The sequence below is a fragment of the Dasypus novemcinctus genome, chromosome 18 (assembly GCF_030445035.2).
Source record: "Dasypus novemcinctus isolate mDasNov1 chromosome 18, mDasNov1.1.hap2, whole genome shotgun sequence".
Classification (NCBI taxonomy): domain Eukaryota; kingdom Metazoa; phylum Chordata; class Mammalia; order Cingulata; family Dasypodidae; genus Dasypus; species Dasypus novemcinctus.
The window spans coordinates 48,247,933-48,271,497 of NC_080690.1; the positions used below are offsets into that span (position 1 = coordinate 48,247,933).

Consider the following 23,565-nt stretch of genomic DNA (forward strand, 5'->3'; position numbering starts at 1 on the left):
GAGGGGCGGGGCTTGCAGAGGAGGCGCGGCCGCCACAGGACGCCCGGCTCGGCCCGGCCGGGAGAGACTACTTCGCTTCACTCCCGGCCCGCCTGCAGCTCCTAGCCGGCGGCGGCGGCGGGCGACATGCGCGTGTGAGATGCGGACGCGTGCAGCCGGGACGCGTGCAGCCGGGACGCGAGAAGCGGCCGCCGCAAGAGCGGACAGCGCGGGCGCGGCCTCCTCAGCCCCTGGCGCGCGGTGGATGAGGGCGAGCACGCGGGCGTTGGGCAGCCGCCGGCCACGCCGCCTCCATAAACACTCGTTTAGGACTCGTTTGCCCCGCTGATCCCGGCGGGCCGCCCCTCGGCGCCTCCCCCATGGAGGCCCCGCCCGACCCCGGGCCTCTCGCCGACGCCTCCGCCGCGGCCTCGTCTTCGGCGCCGCTGCGCGCCCCGGAGGTGGCGCGGCTCCTCGAGGAGCAGGAAAAGGTAACAGGCCGCGGCCGGCCCGCGCTTCCGCCCGGGCGCAGAGCTCCGGGGAGGGGCCCATGCCCCGCCTCCCGTGCGCCGCCGACCCCCCCTCCGGCCGCAGCCCCCTGTCGCCGGCCCCAGCTCGCCCCTGATCCCGCGCGGCCTCCTGGCCTGGAGTGGGAGAGGCCGCGTCGGGAGAAACTTTTGTCACGTGCTTTTGTTGTATTTTGTCGGAGCCTGTTGACCTCGGGGAGGAGGGGAGCGTTGGGTTAAAGGGATGTGACGAGCTAAGTTTTCATTTGTATCAGAAAGTGAATTTTTAAATTTAATACGCATGACAGTGCTTGGAATTTTTGGGGGGAATTGGGGACACGCTGTAAATGAAAGCGTACACCTTTTAAAAAAAAATCTTGTTTTCTGAGCTTTGATAAAATATATTTTCTTGCTTGCTAAGATTGCCCTTAAAAGTTGTACGAAGTTTGAGTAATACTATTTGTGTACAATTCCAACTCTGTTCAGTATTAGTCAAAATAGAATGCGGTTGTATCAATTTTAATTTCAATTTTATAATACACGAGTGTTAAACTACTAGTGAAGGTGGAAGAAAGTTTTTCATTTCCTAATGGGATTGCGTATGAAAAAAAATACTCTATTTAAGAAATAGTTTTATTGTTAAATCTGATATTTTTTGGTGGATTTTGTAGCATTTTAGGTTGATTCTTACTATGTCCTGAAGTGTCTTGAAATTCATTTAAAAAGGGACTTTTTAAATTTACTTAAAATGTCCCTTGACATGTTGAGACACAGTATCATGGAATAAAAAGGGTTAGGAAGTCCCTTCAAAGAGCTTGGGAATCCTGGATGTTTTCTATTGAACATTTTGTATAAAAATTTCTACCTACATAGGTGTACAAATATTCTTAGTTCAACTAATGAACTTTTCATAAAATTTAATAAGTCCTGGTTTGTTTGGAAACCACCTGTTAGGATGAACTGGGAATACTTCCTCCTCTGTACTGGCTGGTATGAATTATTTTGTGCATTGGATTTTCTTTCCTGAGAGGCATTTTTCTCTAATACCATATGCAACTGTTGGGCTTTATTCCGTAGTGGAATTATGTGTGCATAATGCTGACTTGATGTATCATTTTCCGTTTGACTTGTTAAAAGGAGGTAGCCTTGGTTTTATTCTGATGTTAGTGTAGCTGAAATACAATGGATAATTTTGGGTTGCTCTGAACAGCTTTCTGGAATTGGGTCCTTCATTACTTGAAGGAAGTAAATGCCTATTGGATTACAGACCTATGGGAACTTGAATTATTTTGGTGGATATTATGTTACAAAATTACTTTTCTGATGTGTCTTAATGTTCATTTGACACATAAAATAAGCATGTGTATGTCTGTCATGGGTATATAAAATATTTCTAGTTCATGAGAAGCAAGCCCCTCAGTAAATAGACTAGGACTGTATTTTAAAGGATTTGCTTCAGTGGACAGGAGACCCATAAGGCCACAAAAAGTGCTAATTAGATAGCTCTACTTCAGTTACATTTTAGTATAGGAAAACTTTATGTAATAAATAATCAAAACAGTTTACTTAGGCTTCAAAACCAACCCAATTGCAGTATAGTGGTTTCTAGTAATATAAGTAGCATGGTGGGCCTTGTTAAATGTGAAAATAAAAAATGTCATAGTAGGTTTAAACTAAGCGTGACACGTAGTATTACTTTATGTAAGTCGAACATGCTTTAGGATTTGGCCTTTCCTTTCTGAGAAAGAATTAAACACTGAAGAAAAGGATTTGAATGACTTTCTCATGTTTTCCACGCATACCTTGTAGGCTTTAGATCAGGGGTCTTTTTGTTCCACGGACCCCTTTGCCAGTCAGGTGAAAATCACGGCCCTCTTCTCAGGATGTAGCAGCAGATAGTTTTATGACACTCAACTAATGTCAAGTCTAACAACTACTATAATTTTGAAGTACGGATGAGCATAAGCTATTTTTTGAGATATGCAACAACTGTAATGTGATATGAAATGAATGCTACTGTAGTTTACTGCATACATTCATAAGTGAAAGAAAATGCTAAATTTCAGTTAGAGGTCAGAGAAAAGAAAAAGAATAAGTTTTTTTCAATCAAGCTCACGGACCCTCTGAAATCTGCCCACGGACTGGATCCCTGGTTAAGAAACCCTGCTCTAGATGTAGAGGAGAGAGATTAATTCATTACATACAGTGGATGCTATTGTTGAGAGGGGCTGCTTGGTAATGTGTTTTAAAGGTTGCTTACCTTTTTAAAAATTTTTATTTTTTAAAATTTTGCTAGGAGTATAATAAGTTTTTTTCTTGTTTATTCTCTGGACCACTTAATAAAAAGGACAGAAAATTGCTAACAGGAGGAATAAAGACAAACAAGGGATATGAAGGAGCCACAACCCCAGTAAATGGCAATTTCTGTAGTAAATGGAGAACATTAAATATTTGAATATTTTTACTTTCATTATAGATAGCATCAGTACTAAAACACTAAAAAAATATATTTTTTTGGCTAAAACTTCAGTTTATTCCTTTTTGATCTAGCAAAAAAGATATGCAGAAATGTTCCCTACAGCTTTATTTATAAGGAAAAACAAAAATCTAGCAATAGGTAATTGGTTAAATAGATCATGGTCTGTACATATGATATTATGCAGGCATTAAAAATTGTAGAAAGGTAGGTACAGTGTGCTTCCAGTTATGTTTATATGTAAGCAGATATACACACACTATTTTATATTAGAAAACAATACTATTAAATGTCTAAAAGCACACAATTTCATTTCTTATTTTCTGTAAAAGTAAAATGAGTGAAGTTGGATGGAATTTAAGTTTTTTCAAGAAAGGCTGTAAATAAAACTTACTTTAATTTTAACGAAAATGGGGCTATTGTATCTTTAATTACTAAATATTTCCTGCTAATAATTGGCTCTTAGCTGGTTTCAACACCAGTTAGGTTTATTTCTTGGTTACTCCAGGGTTGTTAGATACAATTTATTCAAAGATCTATTCCCCTCTTTGTTTCCTCTCTCGCTTTTTTCTTTTTTCCCTTTGAAAATTTTATTTAATTCTTTGCTTCTCTGTCAAAAGATACAGGGAAAAGATGGAAACTTAGATCATCTTTTTCTTTTTAAATTAATTGTTTTTTTAAAAAAGATTTTGTTTCTATCTCCCCCCCCTCCCCCCCCCACTGTTTGCTTTCGCTGTCTCCTGTCTTTTTATTTTTTTAGGAGGCACCAAGAACTGAACCTGGGATTTCTTATTTGGGAGGGAGGCACCCAATCACTTGAACCACCTCCACTTCTTGCTTATTGTGTCTCCTTGTTGTCTCAGCTTGTTGTCTTGCTTGTCTTTAGGAGGCACTGCAACTGAACCCAGGACCTCCCTTGTGATAGGTGGGTGCCCAACTGCTTGAGCCACATACACTTCCCTAATTCTGTTTTTACTAATAGCAGTAAAATATGTGGTGGGAAAATGTCATACTGAGGAGTACCTCTAGATTGTGATCTTGCTATAAAATCTGTCATCTTGGATTGGTGGGGAGTATCTTGAGCTGTTCCAAGGAGATTTCCTTACATTAAGATCTTGTTGAATCTGACTGTTTTAGAATTGCATCATGTTGACATTTTGGTTTCTTGGCTATCTGTATTTTATATCTCAAATACTATTTTCTCTTACTAGACTTACTGAAGCTTTATTGTAATGTGAAAAAAGTAGTATAGCCTTGTTTTCAAAGGTTTATTTGCAGAATAATAATAATATTAGAAAATTATTCAGTACAATTTATTATTGAATGGCTCGTGTAATCTCACTTAGAATATAGGAATAATTTATACTTTACTGATCTAGAACCTAGGTGAATTAACTGCACTGAGTAAATACTTTAAATTTCTCATAAAGCAGAACAGGTAACTTAATTTAATGGAGGGTTTTCATGTTTCTTAGGGTTGACTAAACTGTAGGTTGTTTAAGAAATTGTAAGCCATGTACTCCGTGTAACAACTGTTTTCTCCAAGCCTGCAATCCAGGGCCTAAGATTTCACTTAACAAATCTGTATTAAGTTCCTACTGCATGCCAGGCAGGTTCTATTGAGGATGTAGCAGTGAACAAAATAGGGAAAGTGATGACTTTCATGGATATTACATTCTAGTAGTGAAGACATGCACTAAGCACATTTAAAATATCTGGTGGCTTGTGATATGTAAGGCTAAGGAGGAAAATAAAGCAAGGTTAGGGAGATGGGGAGTATGAGGAGTCAGAATGGAAGGGCTATTTTATGTAAGATGGGCAGGCAGGGCTTGTCTATTAAGGTTTATTTATTTTTACTATCCCTTTCTTATAGATAAGGACACTGTGGCTCAGAAACTTTAAATAACTCACCCAAAGTCACATAGTAGATGGAAGAACTGGTATTTGAATCCAGGCTGTCTGCCTGTAGGGCCTCTGCTTTTTTTTTTAATATACGTTAAAAAAATTTAAAAAATATATGTTTATTTATTAGATAAGATGTGGACTTATAAAGAACTCATGCATAATGTGCAGAATTGCCATGCATCACACCTCCACCAACACCTTACATTGGTTGTGGAACATTTGTTACAGATTATGAAAACACATCATCATACTGTTACCACTAAGTATGGTAACTATGGAGGGTACATTTGGTGTATTTTTTTCCATATGCCCTCTATTATTAACAGCATGTATTAGTATTGTACGTTTGTTATAGTTCATGAGAAAACATTCTCATATCATATTTGTACTGTTAACCACAGTCCATTTTTAACCACATGATTCACTGTATTATACAGTCCTACGCTTTATACAGTCTATCCAAAGTGTACACTCAGTGGCACTGCCTTTCATCACAGAGTTGTTCAGTCATCACTTAATTGTTTGTTTTCCTTGGTCCAAAAGAAAAAAATCCCATACCCTCCTATTTTTGACCCTTAGCATTGATATGTTCCTCTTTTGACATGCAAGAATATTAAGGTATTGCTGTTAACTATAGTCCATAAGTTATATTGATTATATTTTCCCCATGCATCACCATATTCTTACCATCTTGTAATGGTGATGTATATTTGTTCTAGTTCATAGAAGAACATTCTTGAATTTGTACTACTAACTGCAATCATCATCCACCTCTGGGTTCACTGTTATTCAGTCCCTAGATTATTCTCTAGCTTTCTATCATTTGACATTTACATCCCTAGACAACCACTTTCAGCCACAATCCTACTTATAAACCAGCTGTGTTAGTTATATTCACTATAATGTTTTATCAATAACTCTATCCATTTCCACAATGCACAGTCAAGCTTATTAAAAATTCTACATATTAATACAATTAGATATCTCTACCCCTTCTCAGCCCTCATTCTATCTCCTAGTAACCTCTACTGTAGGTTTTAACTTCATGTGTTTATTCTTCGTATTTAATTCACACTAGAGAGACCATACAATATTTGTCCCTTTTTGTCTGGCTTATTTTACTAAGTGTAATGTCCTCATGGTTCATCCATGTTGTCATATATGTCCCAATTTCATTTCTTTTTACAGCAGTATAGTGTTCCATTGTATGCATAACCACATTTTGTTTATCCATTTTTCGATTGATATACACTTAAGGTAGTTTCCATCTTTTGGCACTTGTGAATAATGCCACTATGAACATTGGTATGCAAATGTTCATGTCACTGTTTTCCATTCTAGAACTATTCTTAGTGGAAGGATTGCTGGATCATATGGCAGTTCTGTATTTTGCTTCCTGAGGAACCGCCAAATTGTTTTCTGCAGAGACTGTACCCTTCTACATTGCCACGGACAGTGAAGGGAGTGCTCCTGTTTTTTGATGTTCCCATCATCACTTGTTTTCTGCCTTTTTTTTTTTTACTATAAATTATTATTTTAAACAAATCAGTTTTATTGATACATATTAATAAAGCATAAATTCATCTAAATTGTACAGTCAGTGGTATTTGGTATAATCACATAGTTGTGCATTCAAAACTTTAATCATTAGAGCATTTTCATTATTTCAGTAATTGAAAAACAGACAACGTAATCAAGAAAATTCTTCACCTCTCAATCTCTCTGTTTTTGCTTCTGTACTAGCAACTATTTCTGGCTATTCTTGCACAATTCTTTATTCACCAATTTTAATGAGATATATTCACATACCATATGCTCTATTCAAAGTGTATAATCAGTGACTTTTACTATAATCACAATATTGTGCATTCACCACCACAAAAAATTTTAGAGCCATTTTATTACTCCAAAAAGAATAACTCCATATACCTTAACATGCTTTCCCCAGCCCTAAATAACCACTAATCTAATTTCATCTCTATAAATTGAGTTATATTTACATTTTATACAAATGTAATCATACAGTATGTTACACAATATGTTTTCGATCATAGTAGCGCAATCATACAGTATTTGATGTGTCTGGCTTGTTTCATTCTACATAATGTCCTTGAGGTTCATCCATGTTGTCATATGCTTTATGATTTCATGTCTTCTTACAGCTGCATAATATTCCATTGTGTGAATACACTACAGTTTATCTGTTCATTGGTTGATGGGCACCTGGCTTGTTTCCAACTTGGCAATAGTGACTTATGCTGCTGTGAACATCGGTGTGCTGATGTCTGTTAGTGTCACTGTTCTCAGTTCTTCTGGGTATATACTCAGTGGTGGTATTATAGGGTCATGTGTCAAATCTATATTTCACTTCTTTTGGAACTGCCAAATAGTCCACAGGGCCTGTACCATTGTACATTCCCACTAAGAGTGAATAAGTGTTCCTGTCTCTCCACATCCTCTCCAACAGTTGTAGTGGCCATTATGATAGATGTGAAATGATATCTCATTGTAGTTTTGATTTGCATTTCCTTAATTATTAGTGATGTTGAACATTTTTCATTTTTTCCCCCCCATTCGTATTCTTAGGACAAATTCTATTCAAGTCTTTTGCCCATTTTTAAATCAGGTCATTTGTCTTTTGGTTGTTGAGTTGTAGTATCTCTTTATATGTGATGGATAGTAAACCCTTACTGGACGTTTGATTTCCAAATATTTTTTCTCATTGAGTCAGCTGTCTTTTCACCCTTTTGACAAAATCCTGTGAAGTGCAAAAGTGCTTAATTTTGAGGAGGTTCCATTTATCTCTTTTTTTGTTGTTGTTGTGCATGCTTTGGATGTAAGGTCCAAGAATCCACCACCTTGAAGATGTTTCCCTACATTTTCTTCTAGTAGTTTTACGGTCCCAGCTTTTATATTTAGGCTTCAGTATTAGGGTAATGTTGGCTTCATAAAATGTCTTGGATAATTTTTCCTTCTCTTCAGTTTTTTGGAATAATTTAAACAGGATTGGTGTTAGTTCTTTTTGAAATGCTTGGTAGAACTCACCTGTGAAACCATCTGATCCTGGACTTTGTTTGTTGGGAGAATTTTGATGATGGATTCAATCTTTTTAAATGTGATTGGTTTAATTTCTTGTATTTCATGTAGTGTCAGTGTAGGTTGTGCATTTCTAGGAGTTTGTCCATTTCATCTAGGCTGCCTGTGTTGTTGGCATGCAGTTTTTCATAATGTCCTTTTATCATCTATTTTAAGTCTGTGGAGTCAGTCATAACTTTCCCCCTTTCATCTGACTATTGCATCTTCTCTTTTTTTCTTTGTTAATCTAGCAAGCAGTTTGTCAATTTTATTGATCTTCTCAAAGAACCAGTTTTTTTGTTTTGTTGATATTCTCTATTGTTTTGTGTTCTCAATTTCATGTTTTTCTTTTCTAATCTTTATTATTTCTTTCCTTCTGCTTGCTTTGGGATTGGTTTGCTGTTCTTTTTCTAGTTTCTGAAGTTGTGCAGCTAGATCTTTGATTTTAGCTCTTTCTTCTTCTTTTAATGTAGGTGTTTAGGGCTATAAATTTCCCTCTCAGGACTGCCTTCTCTGTATCCCATAGGTTTTGATGAGTTGTGCTCTCATTTTCATTTGTCTCAGTATATTTACTGATTTCATTTGCAGTTTATTTTTTGACCCACTGATTATTTGGGAGTGTGTTATTTAGCCTTCACACATTTGGGAATTTACCTCTTTCCTGTCTATTATTGATTTCCAGTTTCATTCCATTATGATCTTAGAAGATGCTTTTTATCATTTCATTCTTTTTTGTATTTATTGAGAGCTGCATTGTGACCTAACATGTGTTCTACCCTTGAGAAAGATCCATGGGCACTTGAGAAGAATATATAGCCTGCTGAGTTTGGATGCAACTTTCTGTATATGTTAGGTGTAACTTGTTTATCATATTGTTCAGGTTCTCTATTTCCTTGTTGATTTTCTGTCCAGTTCTTTCTAGTGATGTGAATGGTTTCTTGAAGGCTCCGACAGCTATTGTAGAGATGCCTGTTTCTCCCTTCAGTTTTGCCAGAGTTTGTTCTCAGTCTTCGGGGCTCCCTGGTTACGTGCATAGATATTTATAATTGTTATGTCTTCCTGGTGGATTGTCCCTTTTATTAATACATCATGGCCTTCTGTATCTCTTGTAAATTTTTTTGCATTTACAGTCCATTTTGTCTGATACTAGTGTAGCTACACCTGCTCTTCTTTAGTTACTGTTTACGTGGAGTATGTTTTTCCATCCTTTTACTTGCAGCTGGTTTGTATCACTGTGTCAAAGATAAGTCTTTCGTAAGCAACATATGGATGATTCATGTTTTTTTATCCATTCTGTCAGCCTATATCATTTGATTGGGGAGTTTAATGCATTCATATTTAATGATATTACTGTAAATGCTTTATTTGATTCCACCATTTTCTTCTTTGGTTTTCATATGTCCTATCTTATTTCATCTGTCCTTTTACTCTTTTAGTTATCCTTTGTGTTATCTTTCTTCTGTACTCTTCTCCAAGCCTTTCTCTTGTCTTTTTCTTTCAAGTTTTAAGGCTTTCTTAATAATGGTGGATTATTTTTTTTATGAACTCCCTTAGTATCTTTTTGTGAATATTTTATACACACCTTCATATTTGAAGGACAATTTCCTTGGATAAAGATTTCTCAACTGGCAGTTTTTCTCTTTCAGTATCATAATTGTATCATACCACTGTCTTCTTGCGTCCATGGTTTCTGATGAGAAATTAGCACTCAGTCTTACTGCACATCCCTTGTTTGTGATGGTTTGCTTCTTCCTTGCTGCTCTCAGGATTTTCTCTTTATCTTTGACATTTGGCATTCTGAGTAGTATGTGCCTTGGAGAAGGTTCGTTCACATTTATTTTGATTTGGGGTATGTTGCACTTCTTGTACATGTAAGTTCATGTACATTTAATGAGATTTGGGAAATTTTCTGCCATTACTCCTCAAATTCTCCTTCTGCCCCTTTTCCTTCTCTTCTTCTGGAACCCCTATGATGTGCATACTGTTGTGTTTTGGGTTGTCATTCAACTCCTTGAGCCCCTGCTCAGTTTTTTCATTCTTTTCTCTCTTCAAGATCAGCTAGTCTGTCTTTGGTACCACTTATTTTTCTGTCATTTCGAGTCTGCTGTTATATGCCTTTAATGTGTGTTTTTTTTTTTTTAAAGATTTATTTATTTCTCTCCACTTCCCCCCCCACCCCAGTTGTCTGTTCTCTGTGTCCATTTGCTGCATGTTTTTCTTTTTGTCTGCTTCTGTTGTTGTCAGCGGCATGGGAATCTGTGTTTCTTTTTGTTGTGTCATCTTGCTGCGTCAGCTCTCCGTGTGTGCGGTGCCACTCCTGGGCCAGCTGAACTTTCTTTCGCGCTGGGCAGCTCTCCTTATAGGTTGCACTCCTTGGGCATGGGGCTCCCCTATGCAGGGGACGCCCCTGCGTGGCACAGCACTCCTTGCATGCATCAGCACCGTGCGTGGGCCAGCTCCACACAGGTCAAGGAGGCCCAGGGTTTGAACCACAGACCTCCCATGTGGTAGATGGATGCCGTATCCACTGGGCCAAATCTGCTCCCCTTTAATGTGTTTTTGATCTTACCTATCATGTCTTTCATTCCCATGAGCTCTTTTACTCTTTTATTCAGGTTTTCAAATTGTTTGTGCTTGCTGAGTGTCTTTTTTTTTTGTAGTCTACTTTTTGGTAAAGTTAATAGATCACAAGGAATGTTACCTTAAAAAACATAAAAAACAAAAAATATAAGAGGTCCCCATATAACCCACTCTCCACCCCCCAGCACATCATTTTTGTAAATTGTATTTTTTTGAAGATATATACATCACACAAAAAATGTTACACTAAAAAATATAAGAGGTTCCTGTGTACCCCCCACCCCCCACACCACTCCTCTCACACCAACCACCTCCCTCATCATTGCGGTACACTCATCGCACTTGGTGAAAACATTTTGGGTCACTGTTGCACTGCACAGATTCGCATCTCTTCTACCCTCTCCCTGCCCTCAGCAACTACTTTGCCCACTTTCTCCACCTCGATGCTAATATTTCTTCTATTACTTGTCACAACAGTTTTATAGTAGAATATCAGTAAGTCCTTTCTAGTCCATATTCTGTTCCTCCACTCCGTGAACCCTGGGATGGTGATGTCTCCTCCACCTCCAGATCAAGAGGGGCCTTAGAGTCCACATGGATGATGGATGCAATTCCTCTGCTTACAGTTGTAGGCAGTCTTGATTCCCTGGTGTGGTGTTTGACCATCTTCACCTCCCTGTTAGCTGACCTGGGTAAGACCAACGAACCAGAGAGTAGGAGTAGCCACTCTGCTGAGGCTCAGGGTCCACCTGGCACATGGGGACTCCAGAGATTCAAGTCTCCTGAGTATGAACCATCCCTACTCAGTGTCTTCTTTCTGTCATTTATCTCTATTCATTTTGTCCTTCAGCTCATGTTTGATTTTGGAAATTTGTGTGCATCTTGTTAATTAGTTTTCTCAAATACTGTGCCTTTTCTAGGCCTTTAATATTTTCCTTTTCTTGGGCCATGTCTTAAATTTCCTTAGAAAGGCTCATAATTTTTTCTCATATCCAGGCATCTGATTAGGATGGAGACTTTAGTCAGATGCTCAATTTCTTTTTCTTACATAGGGATTTAGTGGCAGGAGGCTGTGTATTACTCCTCTTCTTTGTCTTGGTTCAACCTGGGTCTTTAGGATTGTCCCTGTTAGTTGCTCAAAACTGGGCAACTAACAGTTTGCCCAGTTAGTTAGTTGCCCATAAGTGGTTGCAGACCAACTTCCTAAGGCCGGGAGAAAACCTCTCTTATTTATTTACTTTTACTTTCTTTCCCCTCTTGCGTTTCTTTGGTCTGCCAGTGGATGGCACGCTCAGAGCCCTCTCAGTTCAGTGCCTGGCTGGAGTATGTTTGCTGCAGGATGGACTAAATCAGTGTGTGGAGGCTAAGAGCCTCATATTTCACACTTTCTCAGAGTTCTCCAATCCTTGTTGGCATCCCCCTTCCTTTTCTGAGTACGAAAAAAATCCACACCCCTCTGCATCCTGAGCAATCATTCCTGGTTAGTAGAAAGGAGGATTGAGAGCCTTGGATCTCTTCAGTCCTGGATCTGTTCAGTGCCAAGCTGGCTCCCAAGGCAAACAATGGCATGGCCCCATCCGGCCTGAAAGGGCTGGTGGGACACAGTAGACCAAATTTGTGAGTCAAAAGCTGAGTTTGCCTTAATGTGTCCTTCTCTATCCCTTTCCTGGGGAGGTAGATTCCTGGGTCCCCCTTTGTCTTTAGCCTCTGGCCCAGAGGTCTGAGGATTCAAGTATTTTTAGTGTGGGGGAGGGTACCTGTTTTTGCTTTTATTAATAACTCACCCAGTTTTGCCCCCATGATTCTTCTTTATTCCTCTTTCTTCTGGATTGTGTCCAGCTTTCCCCTAGTGTCCTAAACCCTAGAATATTTTTTCCAGGCCATTTCTGTCTGTCCTTTAGCTATTTTTCTGTTAGAGAGTCCTGTGTCTTCCTCATCCTCCATCGTCCTGGAAGTTCTCTGTTTTTTTTTTTTTTGTTTTTTTTTTTATAATAGCCATTCTGTGAGATGACATTATATCTTGTTATAGTTTTGATTTGCAGTTCCCTAATAGCTGGTGATATTAAAATTTTTTTTTCATGGAGTTTTTAGCCATTTGTATTTCCTCTTTGGAGATTTGTCTATTTAAGTGTTTTGCGGCCATCCCTCCTCTTTTTGTTTACCTTCCCAAAGAAACTGTTTTTTCATAGGGATGAAGTGCCTAGATGACCATTTTTAATTCAATACAGTCAACTTTTTTTTTTTTTTAAAGATTTATTTTTATTTCTTTAATTCCCCTCCCCTCCCCAGGTTGTCTATTTTCTGTGTCTTTTTGCTGCGTCTTGTTTCTTTGTCCGCTTCTGTTGTCGTCAGCGGCACGGGAAGTGTGGGCGGCGCCATTCCTGGGCAGGCTGCTCCCTCCTTCGCGCTGGGCGGCTCTCTTTACAGGTGCACTCCTTGCGCGTGGGGCTCCCCTACGCGGGGGACACCTCTGTGTGGCACGGCACTCCTTGCGCGCATCAGCACTGCGCATGGGCCAGCTCCACATGGGTCAAGGAGGCCCGGGGCTTTAACCGGGGACCTCCCATGTGGTAGACGGACGCCCTAACCACTGGGCCAAGTCCGTTTCCCCAGTCAACTTTTTTAACCACAGAATCTCTATGAGAATGATAGCTTAAAAAAATACTATAAAGTTTTATATTTCAAAAATATCTGAGCTCAAATTAATCTTTAAAAAGTACATTTCTCATACTTTTTATTTGGCCTTGACTCTGGTTAGAGTCTTTTGCAGCCACATCTCTAAAATGTCATTCCTGTCAGTTGTGCTGTTCCCATCAGCCCCTATGAAAATTACTGCTACTTACAGAAGGGCAGTATACACACGCAAACATGAAGGAAGGAACATGCAGTCATTAAATAGCTTCTTCCTAAAATGACACATATGAAATCATCAGACTTTGCATTTCACTGCAGCTGGGGAGGCAGCATTGATCTCAACCCAATCTGTGTTCCCAACTGTTCAGCCAGTGGATGAAGTATCCTATGGTCCTACCTTCTAGGAACAGGCCCTGCAGCCGGAGGCCCTGCAGGGTCAGGAGGGTCCCTCCCCCCATTTATTTTTTTGGCTCTTACAAGAGGAAAGTTTGTGTTTTTTTAACTAGAGAAGTTGTGAGCTTACAAAATAATCATGCAAAATGTGCAGAATTCCCATACATCTCCCCCCCCCCAACAGTACCTTACATTTTTGTGGACCATTTGTTACAGAAAGAACATCATCAGACTGTTTACTACCAAATATGTCCATAGCTTACATTTGGTATGTTTTTTCTATACACTCTCTATTATTATTAACACCATGTATTAGTATTGTCCATTTGCTGTTATTCACGAGAGAACACTCATATTTGTACTGTTAACCACAGCTCATCTTCTACCACATGGTTCACTGTGTTATACATTCCCATGCCTTGTACAATTTATCCATATTTTGCTTGTTTTCAATATTGGATTGCTTGCTCTCTTGCTGTTGAGTTGTATGATCTCTTTATATAACATGGAAATCAAACCTTTATTGGATATGTGGTTTCCAAATATTTTTTCCCATTGAGCGGGCTGCCTTTGCACCTTGACAGAATTCTTTGAAGCACAATTAAGTTTGAGGAGTCCCATTTATCTCTTTTTTCTTTTCTTGCTTGTGCTTTTGGTGTACTGTTCAAGAAACCACCACCTACCACCAGGTCTTAAAGATGTTTACCTACATTTCTACTCAAATTTTTATGGTTCCAGCTATTTTTTTTTTTTTTTAAAGATTTATTTTTTTATTTATTTAATTCCCTTCCCCTCCCCCGGTTGTCTGTTTTCTGTGTCTTTTTGCTGCGTCTTGTTTCTTTGTCTGCTTCTGTTGTCGTCAGCGGCACGGGAAGTGTGGGCGGCGCCATTCCTGGGCAGGCTGCTCCCTCCTTCGCGCTGGGCGGCTCTCCTTATGGGTGCACTCCTTGCGCGTGGGGCTCCCCTACGCGGGGGACACCCCTGTGTGGCACGGCACTCCTTGCGCGCATCAGCGCTGCACATGGGCCAGCTCCACACGGGTCAAGGAGGCCCGGGGCTTGAACCGCGGGCCTCCCATGTGGTAGACGGACGCCCTAACCACTGGGCCAAAGTCCGTTTCCCGGTTCCAGCTATTGATATTTAGGTCTTTGATTCATTTTGAGTTCATTTTTATTTAAGGTGTGAGATATAGGGGGACTCTTTCTTTCTTATGGATGTGGATATCCAGTTTTCCCAGCACCATCTGTTCTGTCCCGGCTGGGTGGGCTTGACAGCCTTGTCAAAAATCACTTGACCGTAGATGTGAGAGTCTGTTTTTGAACCATCAGTTCGGTTTCATTGGTCTTTATGTTTATCTTTATGCCAATACTATGCTATTTTTAATCCCTGTAGTATGTAATATGTAATATAATATATGTAATAGGCTTTAAAGTCAGGAAGTGAGTGTCCTCCAACTTTGTTCTTTATAAGATGTTTCTGGCTATTCAGGGCCCTTTACCCTTCTAAATAAATTTGATAATTGGATTTTCCATTTCTTAAAAAAAAAGCTGTTAGAATATTTATCAGGGTTGGATTGACTCTGTATATCAGTCTGGGTAGGATTGACGTCTTCCAGTCTATGAACATGGAATATTCTTCCATCTGTGTCTAGGTATTTTATTTCTTTTATCAATGCACTGTAGTTTTCTGAATACAAGTGCCTTACATCCTTGGCTAAGTTTATTCCTTAATATTTGATTCTTTTCATCACTATTGTAAATGAAATTTTGTTTCCTGATTTCCTCCTCACATTGCTCATTACTAGTGTATAGAAACATTGATTTTTGCATATAAATCTTTTATCCTGCCACTCTCCTAAACTTGTTTATTAGGCTCTAGTAAGTTTGATATAGGTTTTTGGGGACTTTCTAGATAAAGAAGCATATCATCTGCCAGTAGTGAAAGTTACTTCTTTCTTTCCAATTTGGATGCCTTTTATTTCTTCTTTTTGCCTGATTACTCTAGCTGGAACCTCTAGCACTATGTGTAATAACAACGGGGAATTTGGCATCCTTTTCTTGTTCCTGATCTGGGAATGTTTTCATTCCTTCTCCATTGAATACAATGTTAGTTGTGAGTTTTTCATGTTGAGAAGGTTTCCTTAAATTCCTGTCTTTCAGAGTATTTTTATCAAAAAAGGATGATGTATTTTGTTGAATGCTTTTTCAATGTTGAGATGATCATGTGATTTTTCTTTGATTTGTTAATGTGGTGTATTATGCTGATAGATTTTCTTGCTTTGAACCACCCTTGCATGCCTGGTATGAAACCTATTTGATCATAATGAATAATTCTTTTAATGTGTTGTTAGATTGGATGAGTATTTTGTTGAGGATTTTTGCATATATATTTTCTTTTTTTGTAATATCTTTATCTGGTTTTGGTGTTAGGGTGATATTGGCTTTATAGAATGAGTTTGGTAGTATTCCTTCCTGTTCAACTTTTTGGAAGAATTTGAGTAACCTTGATAAAATTTACCTGTGAAGTCATCTAGTCCTGGGCTTTTCATTTTGGGGAGTTGTTTGATTGTTGCATTCTTAAATGTGACCTTAACATATAGGTCTTCTGTTTCTTCAGTGTATGGGGTCATTGTAGGTTGTTCGAATGTTTGCAAGATTTTTTCCATTTTATCTACATTGTCTAGTTTGTTGGTGTACAGTTGTTCATAGAATTCTCTTATGATTTTTATTAGTGGGATCAGTAATAATGTCCCTGTTTTCATTTCTGATTTTATTTGCATCTTCTCTCTCTTTTTCTTTGTCTAGCTAAGGGTTTGTCCATTTTACTAATCTTCTCAAAGAACCAACTTTTGGTTTTGTTCTCTTTTTATTTCTCAAATTCATTTTCTGCTCTGATCTTTGTTGTTTCATTCCTTCTGTTTCCTTTGGGAATAGTTTGCTTTTCTTTTTCTTTGTACTCCAGCTGTGTTACTAGGTACTGATTTTAGCTCTTCTTTTTTTAATGTAAGTATTGAGGGCTATAAATTTCCCTGTCACCACTGCCATTGCTGCATCATATAGGTTCTGATAGGTTGTGTACTTGTTTTCATTTGTCTTGAGATACTTATTGATTTCTCTTGCAGTTTCTTCTTTGACCCTCTGATTAAGAGTGTATTGTTTAATCTCTATGTATTTTTGAATTTTCCCTTTTTCTACCTGTTGTTGATGTCCAGCTGCATTCCATTATGAGCAGAGGAAGTGTTTTGTATAATTTCATTCTTTCTAAGTTTATTGAGATCTGCTTTTTGACTCAAGAGATTGTCTGTTCTGGAGAAAGATCCATGAGGAGAAGAATGTATATTCTGTTTTGGTGTGCAGTTTTCTCTATATGTCTATTAAGTTTAGTACATTTATCTTACTATTCAAATTCCCTGTTTCTTTAACGATCCTCTATCCTGATGGTCTATCCAGTGATGAGAGTGGTGTACTGAAGTCTCCATTTGTTACTGTATTGACATCTATTTCTCCCTTCAGTTTTGCCAGTGTTTGTCTCATATAATTTGGAGCCCCCTGGTTAGGTGGTTATACATTTATGGTTGTTATTTCTTCCTGGTAAATTGCCCTTTTTATTAATATATACTTATAATATACTTTTATACTTTTAGTTACTTTTAGTGATATCTTCATTTTTATAGACTCTTCCAAGCCTCTCTCTCCTGTCTTTTCTTTTTACTCTGTAGCACTCCCTTTAGTATTTTCTGCAAAACCAGTCTCTTGTTTACAGTATCTCTCCATTTCTGTTTATCTGTGATTATTCTAAATTTGCCCTCACTTTTGAAAGACAGTCTTGCCAGATATAAGATTCTTGGCTGACTGTTTTTCTCTTTCAGCTTCTTAAATATTTCATACCATTGCCTTCTTGCCTCCATGGTTTCTGATGAGAAATCAGCACTTAATCTATTGGGCATCCCTTGTATGTGATGAATCCCTTTTCTCGTGCTGCTCCCAGATCCATATAGTGCTCTTTCATTCCCGTGTTATTAATTTCAGCAGTGCCCTTTTCAGTGGACAGCGCTATTTCCTTAGTATACTGGGGAAACAGTCCAGGTCTAATTGATTATTTTGTATATTTTTAGATATATTTTTATAAATATTTTACAGAAGTAATAGTAAAGGAATAGAGAAAAACAGTTTTATTGGAAATTCTGGTAAGAATTTGAACGTAGGTAATTTGCTAATGAACGTTTTGGTACACAAGCATCATAAGCATCATGAAAGATGAAAGATTATACTGCCATCTGTCCTTTTAGAAACATGGGATGGTCCATGTTCTTGTTGGAAGCTGTTGCATGATCAAATTCTTCCTTTTGAATGACTAACTTGATGGGAATACCCTCTTTTTCATTCTTAGAAGTGTGGTCTTCACTTCTTGATTCTTGAGTATACTTTCTGAAATATGCGATCCTTTGGGCAGTGCAGTAAGAAAATGGAAGGGTGATAGTTTATTTCACTATCAATTGCATTATCCTTTTAGTTGGTTCTATTTTATTTTACTAAAATATTGCTTTAAAAATTTTTTAAATATTATTTACCAACAGTCTCTATCCACGAAATATACACTCCACCTTCCCCTGGAATACTCTAATCTACTTTCTGTCTCTATAGATTTGCTATTTCTAGACATCCCTTAAAAGTAATAGCATACAATTTTTGTCTTGTGTGCCTTGCTTATTTCACTGAGCATAATGTTTTCCAAGTTCTTGCACATTATAGTATGTTTCAGAACTTCATTCTTATGGATGAATAATATTCCATTGTGTGTATGTGCAATATTTTATCTTAATTAGTTGATAGATATGTGGGATGTTTCTACCTTATGGCTATTGTGAGTAATGCTGCTATAAATATTGGTTAGAAGTATTTGAGATCTTATCTGATATATGGTTTGCAGACTACTTTCTCCCATTCAGTAGGTTGTCCTTTCACTTTTTTGGCGATGCCCTTTGATGTTCATACGTTTTTAATTTTAATGAAGTTGAATTTATCCATTATTTCTATTGTTGCTCATGCTTTTGGTATCATACCTAAGGAACCACTGCCATATCCAAGGTCATGAAGATTAATTCTCATGTTTTCTTCTGAGAGTTAATTAACTCCATTTGGAGTTAATTTTTGTATATGGTGTGAGGTAGGGGTTAACTTTCATTCTAGTATGTTGATATACATTTTTCCCAGCACCATTTATTGAAGAGACTACTCTTTCCCCCTTTGGGTATTTGATACCCTTGTCAGAAAACAATTGGCCACAGATATAAAACATTATTTCTGAGCTTTCAGTTATAATCTTTTAGTCTTATGTGTCAGTTCTTATGCCAGTACCATGCTGTTTTGATTAATGTAGCTTTCTAATAAGTTTTGAAATCAGGAAATAGGAGTCCTTCAACTTTGTTCTTATGTTCTTTGGCTATTTGGGCCCCTTCCCTTTCATTTCTCAAAGAAGGCTGTTGGAATTTTGATTAGGAGTGCATTGAATTTATATATTGCTTTGGGTAAAATTAACATCTTGAAAGATACTTAGTTTTTCAGTCCATGAGTACAGAACTGTCTTTCATTTATTTAGGTTTTTTTTTTTTCTTTCAGCAATGTTTTGTAGTTATTTGTGTATAAATGCATACCATCCTTGGTTATATTTATCCCTAGATATTTTATTCTTTTAGCTGTTATTGTAAATGATATTTTTTCCTTTGGTTTTCTTTTTAGATTGTTCATTATTAGTATATCAAAACAGTACTGATTTTTTGTGTGTTGATTTTGAATCCCACCACTTCGCTGAATTCATTTAAAATCTCTAGTAGGTTTGTTGTAGATTTGTCAGGATTTTCTATATATAGGATCATATTATCTGCTCACAGCAAGACTTGCTTCCTTTCCAGTTTGGATGCCTTTTATTTCTTTTTCTTGCGTGTTTCTCTGGCTAGGACTTAGAGTACTGTGTTGAATAGTAGGTATGGTGAAAGTGGTCTTGGGGGAAAGCTTGTCAGTCTAGAAGTTACTTTCTGTTACTTTTTTTTATTTTTAAGAAAGGGTCTGGATTCTGTCAAATGCCTTTTCTGTATCAGTGAAGATGATTATGTGGGTTTTTCCTTCATTCTGCTAAGGTGGTATATTACATTAATTGATTTTCTTACATTGAATCATCCTTGCATTCCTGGGATAAATCCCACATGAGTGTGATGTATAATTCTTTTCATGTGCTGTTGGATTCTGTTTGCTAGTATTTTCTTAAGGATTTTTTGCATTTATATTCATAAGAGATCCTGGACTGTGAGTCTCTTTTCTTGTAACATCTTTATGTCTGACTCTGGTATTAGGGTGATGCTGGCCTCATAGAGTTAGTAAAGAGTATATGTCTTTCATTAAATTTGGGGAGTTTTGGGGCATTATTTCTTTGAATATTCCTTCTGCCCCTTTCCCTACTCTTTATCTGGTACTCCCTTAACGTTTATAGTTGTATACTTGGTGACATCTCATAGGTCTCTTAGGCTCTCTTCACTTTTCTTCACTCCCTTTTCTTTCTGCTCTCCTGGTAGAATCGTTTCTATTGTCTTTGTATTCACTGATAAATCTTCTGCCAGTTCCAGTCTACTCCAGTCTACTCTTTTTTTAAATTCTCTCTCCTTCCCCCTCCCCACCCCAGTTGTCTATTCTCTATGTCCATTCACTGTGTGTTCTTCTGTATCTGCTTCTGTTCTTGTCAGTGGCACCGGGAATCTGTGTTTCTTTTTGTTGTGTCATCTTCCTGCATCAGCTCTCTGTGTGTGCGGCGCCACTCCTGGGCAGGTTGAACTTTTCTTTCGCTCTGGGTGGCTCTCCTTACGGGTTGCACTCCTTGGGTATGGGGCTTCCCTCACAGGGGACACCCCTGCGTTGCACAGCACTCCTTGTGCGCATCAGCACTGCACGTGGGCCAGCTCCTCACGGTTCAAGGAGGCCCTGGGTTTGAACTGTGGACCTCCCATGTGGTAGGCAGATGCTCTATCCGTTGAGCCAAGTCTGCTCTATCTGTTGAGCCAAGTCTGCTTCCCTCTAGGGAATTTTTTATTTCTTTTATTGTGGTCTTCAACACCAGTATTTGTGTGGTTCCTTTTTTAATAATTTGTCTCTTTAATGAAATTCTAATTGTGTTCCTATATAATTTTCTTGATATCCTTTATTTTGTGTTTTCCTTTAGCTCTGAGCATATATAAGATCATTTAAAAAAAGAAGTCTTGGTCGTCTGGTATGTCAAAAATCGTACTTTCTTTGTTAATGGTTTCTGGTGTTTTGTCTTGTTCATTTTGATGGGCCATATTTTCCTGTTTCTCTGTATGCTCATAATTACTTTTTGCATCCTGAATTTTAGTATTACAATGTGTTGACTCTGGACTTCAGTCCCTGAGTAGTTAGTTCCTTAAGTTTTTATCCAGTTAGTGATGTGACAGAGATTTCCTTGAGCTCCAGGACCTAATAAAAGGAACAAATGGGAAACACACCTTTCAGTCTTTATAGATTGTCCCTGGGTTGGTTGGTGCTTTCATTCAGAGCACTAGCTAAACAATGACTCTGAAGAACATCCCATGTTAAAAGCATTAGGTTCTCTCTGAGTATGTGTTTTGTTCTGGGAATGTACTCATGTCATAGCCTAGGGAATTCTCCTTTTAAAGTGATCTTATTTGAATGTTCCTCCTCTCCTTTTGAAATAGTCTTTCCTCCAGGTTGTGGGAGCTCTATTTTATGTCTTAAAGCTGGTAATTGATTCCAGGATGCTGTGATTGATTCCATTTTGATTATTTCTCACACTTATTTAGCTGTTTTCAAGCTGCTTTTGTGTGCTGGGCAACTTCTGGGATAGAGAGCCAGAGAAAGGTGTCTTGGTTCAGTCTTTAAGGCTATCATCATATAGGTTGAGACAGGCATACAAACAGCCAAGTATTTGCATAGGGTTTACTTTGCTCCCTCTGGAACTGGGACTAGGAACCCACACTGAGAGCATAGGTTGGCTCTACACTGAGACAGGGAGGGACCAGGAAGGGTGAGCCAGAATGTTTTCCTACTGTTTTTAAATTGCTTTTTTTCTTGATTCTGTGCTCGCCCAGTAATTGCAAACTTTTAACTGTTTTCCGGAGCTCTGACAAAGATTGTTCTACTTATTTTTGCTAGTCTTTCAAGGCTTCTTTAGAGGAATAGAAACCTGGATGTAGTAGTCAGCCAAAGTGGGTGCTGATGCAAAGTACCAGGAATCGGTTGACTTTTATAAAGGTTATTTATGAGGTAGAAGCCTATAGTTACAAGGCCCTAATGAGTCCAAGTCAAGGTACCATAAAAGGTACTTTCTCACCATTTGTGTCTGTGCGGGTTCAGCCTGCCTTCTTCCTCTTGAGGCTCCATGGTCCCAGTTTCTTCTGATCTCAGCTATAGGCTGGGCTGGTCGCTCTTCCTGGGGCTTGTTACTTCTGGGCTCAGCTGCCCTCGTCTCTTTATAAGGTCAGCTGTAAACTATCAGGCTCATCTCTTTTCCTAGCCTCAAGATCCTCCGTGTATCTTATCTGTGTTGTGTATCTTATCTGTGTATCTACTTCCCTGTGAGAGTCTGTTTTGTCAGCCCACCAAGGGATTGGAGACTCAATCCTGCATGCCCTAATGATGTGGTAGAATGAAACCCCTAATCTTAACAAAATTTAATCAAAGACATTTCAGTTGAATCTACTGCAATCAAAGGGTGTCACACCCAGAGGAACAGACCAATTTACAAAAATAATCTCTCTTTTTGGGATTCATAAGTGATCTCAAACTACCACACTAGAGTTCCACTCTGCCATCTTAGTGGACCAGAAGTTAGCTACTCCTGTTGTTATACTCTACCTTACAATTTTTTATTGGATACCCAGCCATTGTAGAAAAAAATTGTATAGACTCTAGAAGATGTTTCATGCAAATAAGTTTTTTTTCTCTAAGAAAGCCAGTAAAATGACTGTTACTTAAGTGTCTAGATTGCCTGTGGCTTTGATTCTTTTTTTTTTTCCTTCTTCTTTGTCATAAGCTTTTCATCTTATTTGGAGGTAGACTTCTGGACAGAGTTTGAAAGTTACTTAGCTCCTTGCATTGAATCAGTGTTAATTTCACCTCTTTCACTTACTGTGGGTAATATTTTTTAAAAAAATATTTGCTTCTGTATAAAATGTCTAAGATGGCATTTCAAAGATTGCTTTAATTAGGCATTTATTTGTCACTAGTGAAGACATTTCGTCCATTTTCTGTCTACTATATATTTTCTTGTCAACACAGTTTGTTTCCTTTGAGATCTTCATAGGCATATTACCATCTGAATCCACATAGCAAGGTTATGACTAATGATTTCTTAGTCTGTTGTAAACCACAGAAATCCTTGGAAGAAAGTATGGAAAAAATTTACTATGAGGAATCTTGGGGAACTCAAGGGAAGTACATTGTTTGTGTTTCCTTTTCCTTCATTCCTTCTCTCCCTCCCTCCATCCCTCCTTCTTTCTTTTTCCCTCTTTGTACATTTATACTGTTAGTCTTGCTTCTTCGATCAGCTTCTTTAGATGATTCGTTACCTTGTGCATGTTCCATTGTGGTCACTCTTCGAGGTCCAGAATCTATGATCACCTCTATATTGAGAATAAATTGGTCCAGAGTAGTGACAGATATCTATACTTTCCAGTCTCTGTGGTTACAGGGTAAGGAATAGGACCCTTTGCCTTTTTTTTTTTTTTTAGATTAGAGAAGTTGTGATTTTGCAGAAAAATCATTTATAAAATACAGGATTCTCATATACCACCCTACTATTAACACCTTGCTTTGGTGTGGTACATTTTTAAAGTTGGTGAAAGCACATTTTAAAAATTGTAATACTAACTGTAGTCAGTGTTTTAACTTAGGGTTCACTGTGTTATGCACATCCATGGATGTTTAAAAAAAAATTCTGGTATCATATTTTCAACCTAAAATTACCCCTCTTAACTACATTCAAATGTAGAAT

The 23,565-nt window shown here is 38.2% G+C and overlaps 1 protein-coding gene across 3 annotated transcripts in view; it reads left to right on the forward strand.

The window, feature by feature from the left end:
- URI1 (URI1 prefoldin like chaperone) overlaps window positions 1-23,565 on the forward strand; it is an 89,505-nt gene that overhangs the window by 13,285 nt on the left and 52,655 nt on the right. Inside the window, exon 1 of one of the 3 annotated variants that reach the window (XM_004479055.5) lies at window positions 1-470. The exons of 1 other annotated variant lie outside the window; for it this stretch is intronic. In XM_004479055.5, the coding sequence (XP_004479112.2) occupies window positions 360-470 (111 nt within the window). In that variant the 5' untranslated portion in view covers window positions 1-359. The remainder of the gene's footprint in view (window positions 471-23,565) is intronic. One more of the 3 variants, XM_071209188.1, reaches the window with a different exon arrangement.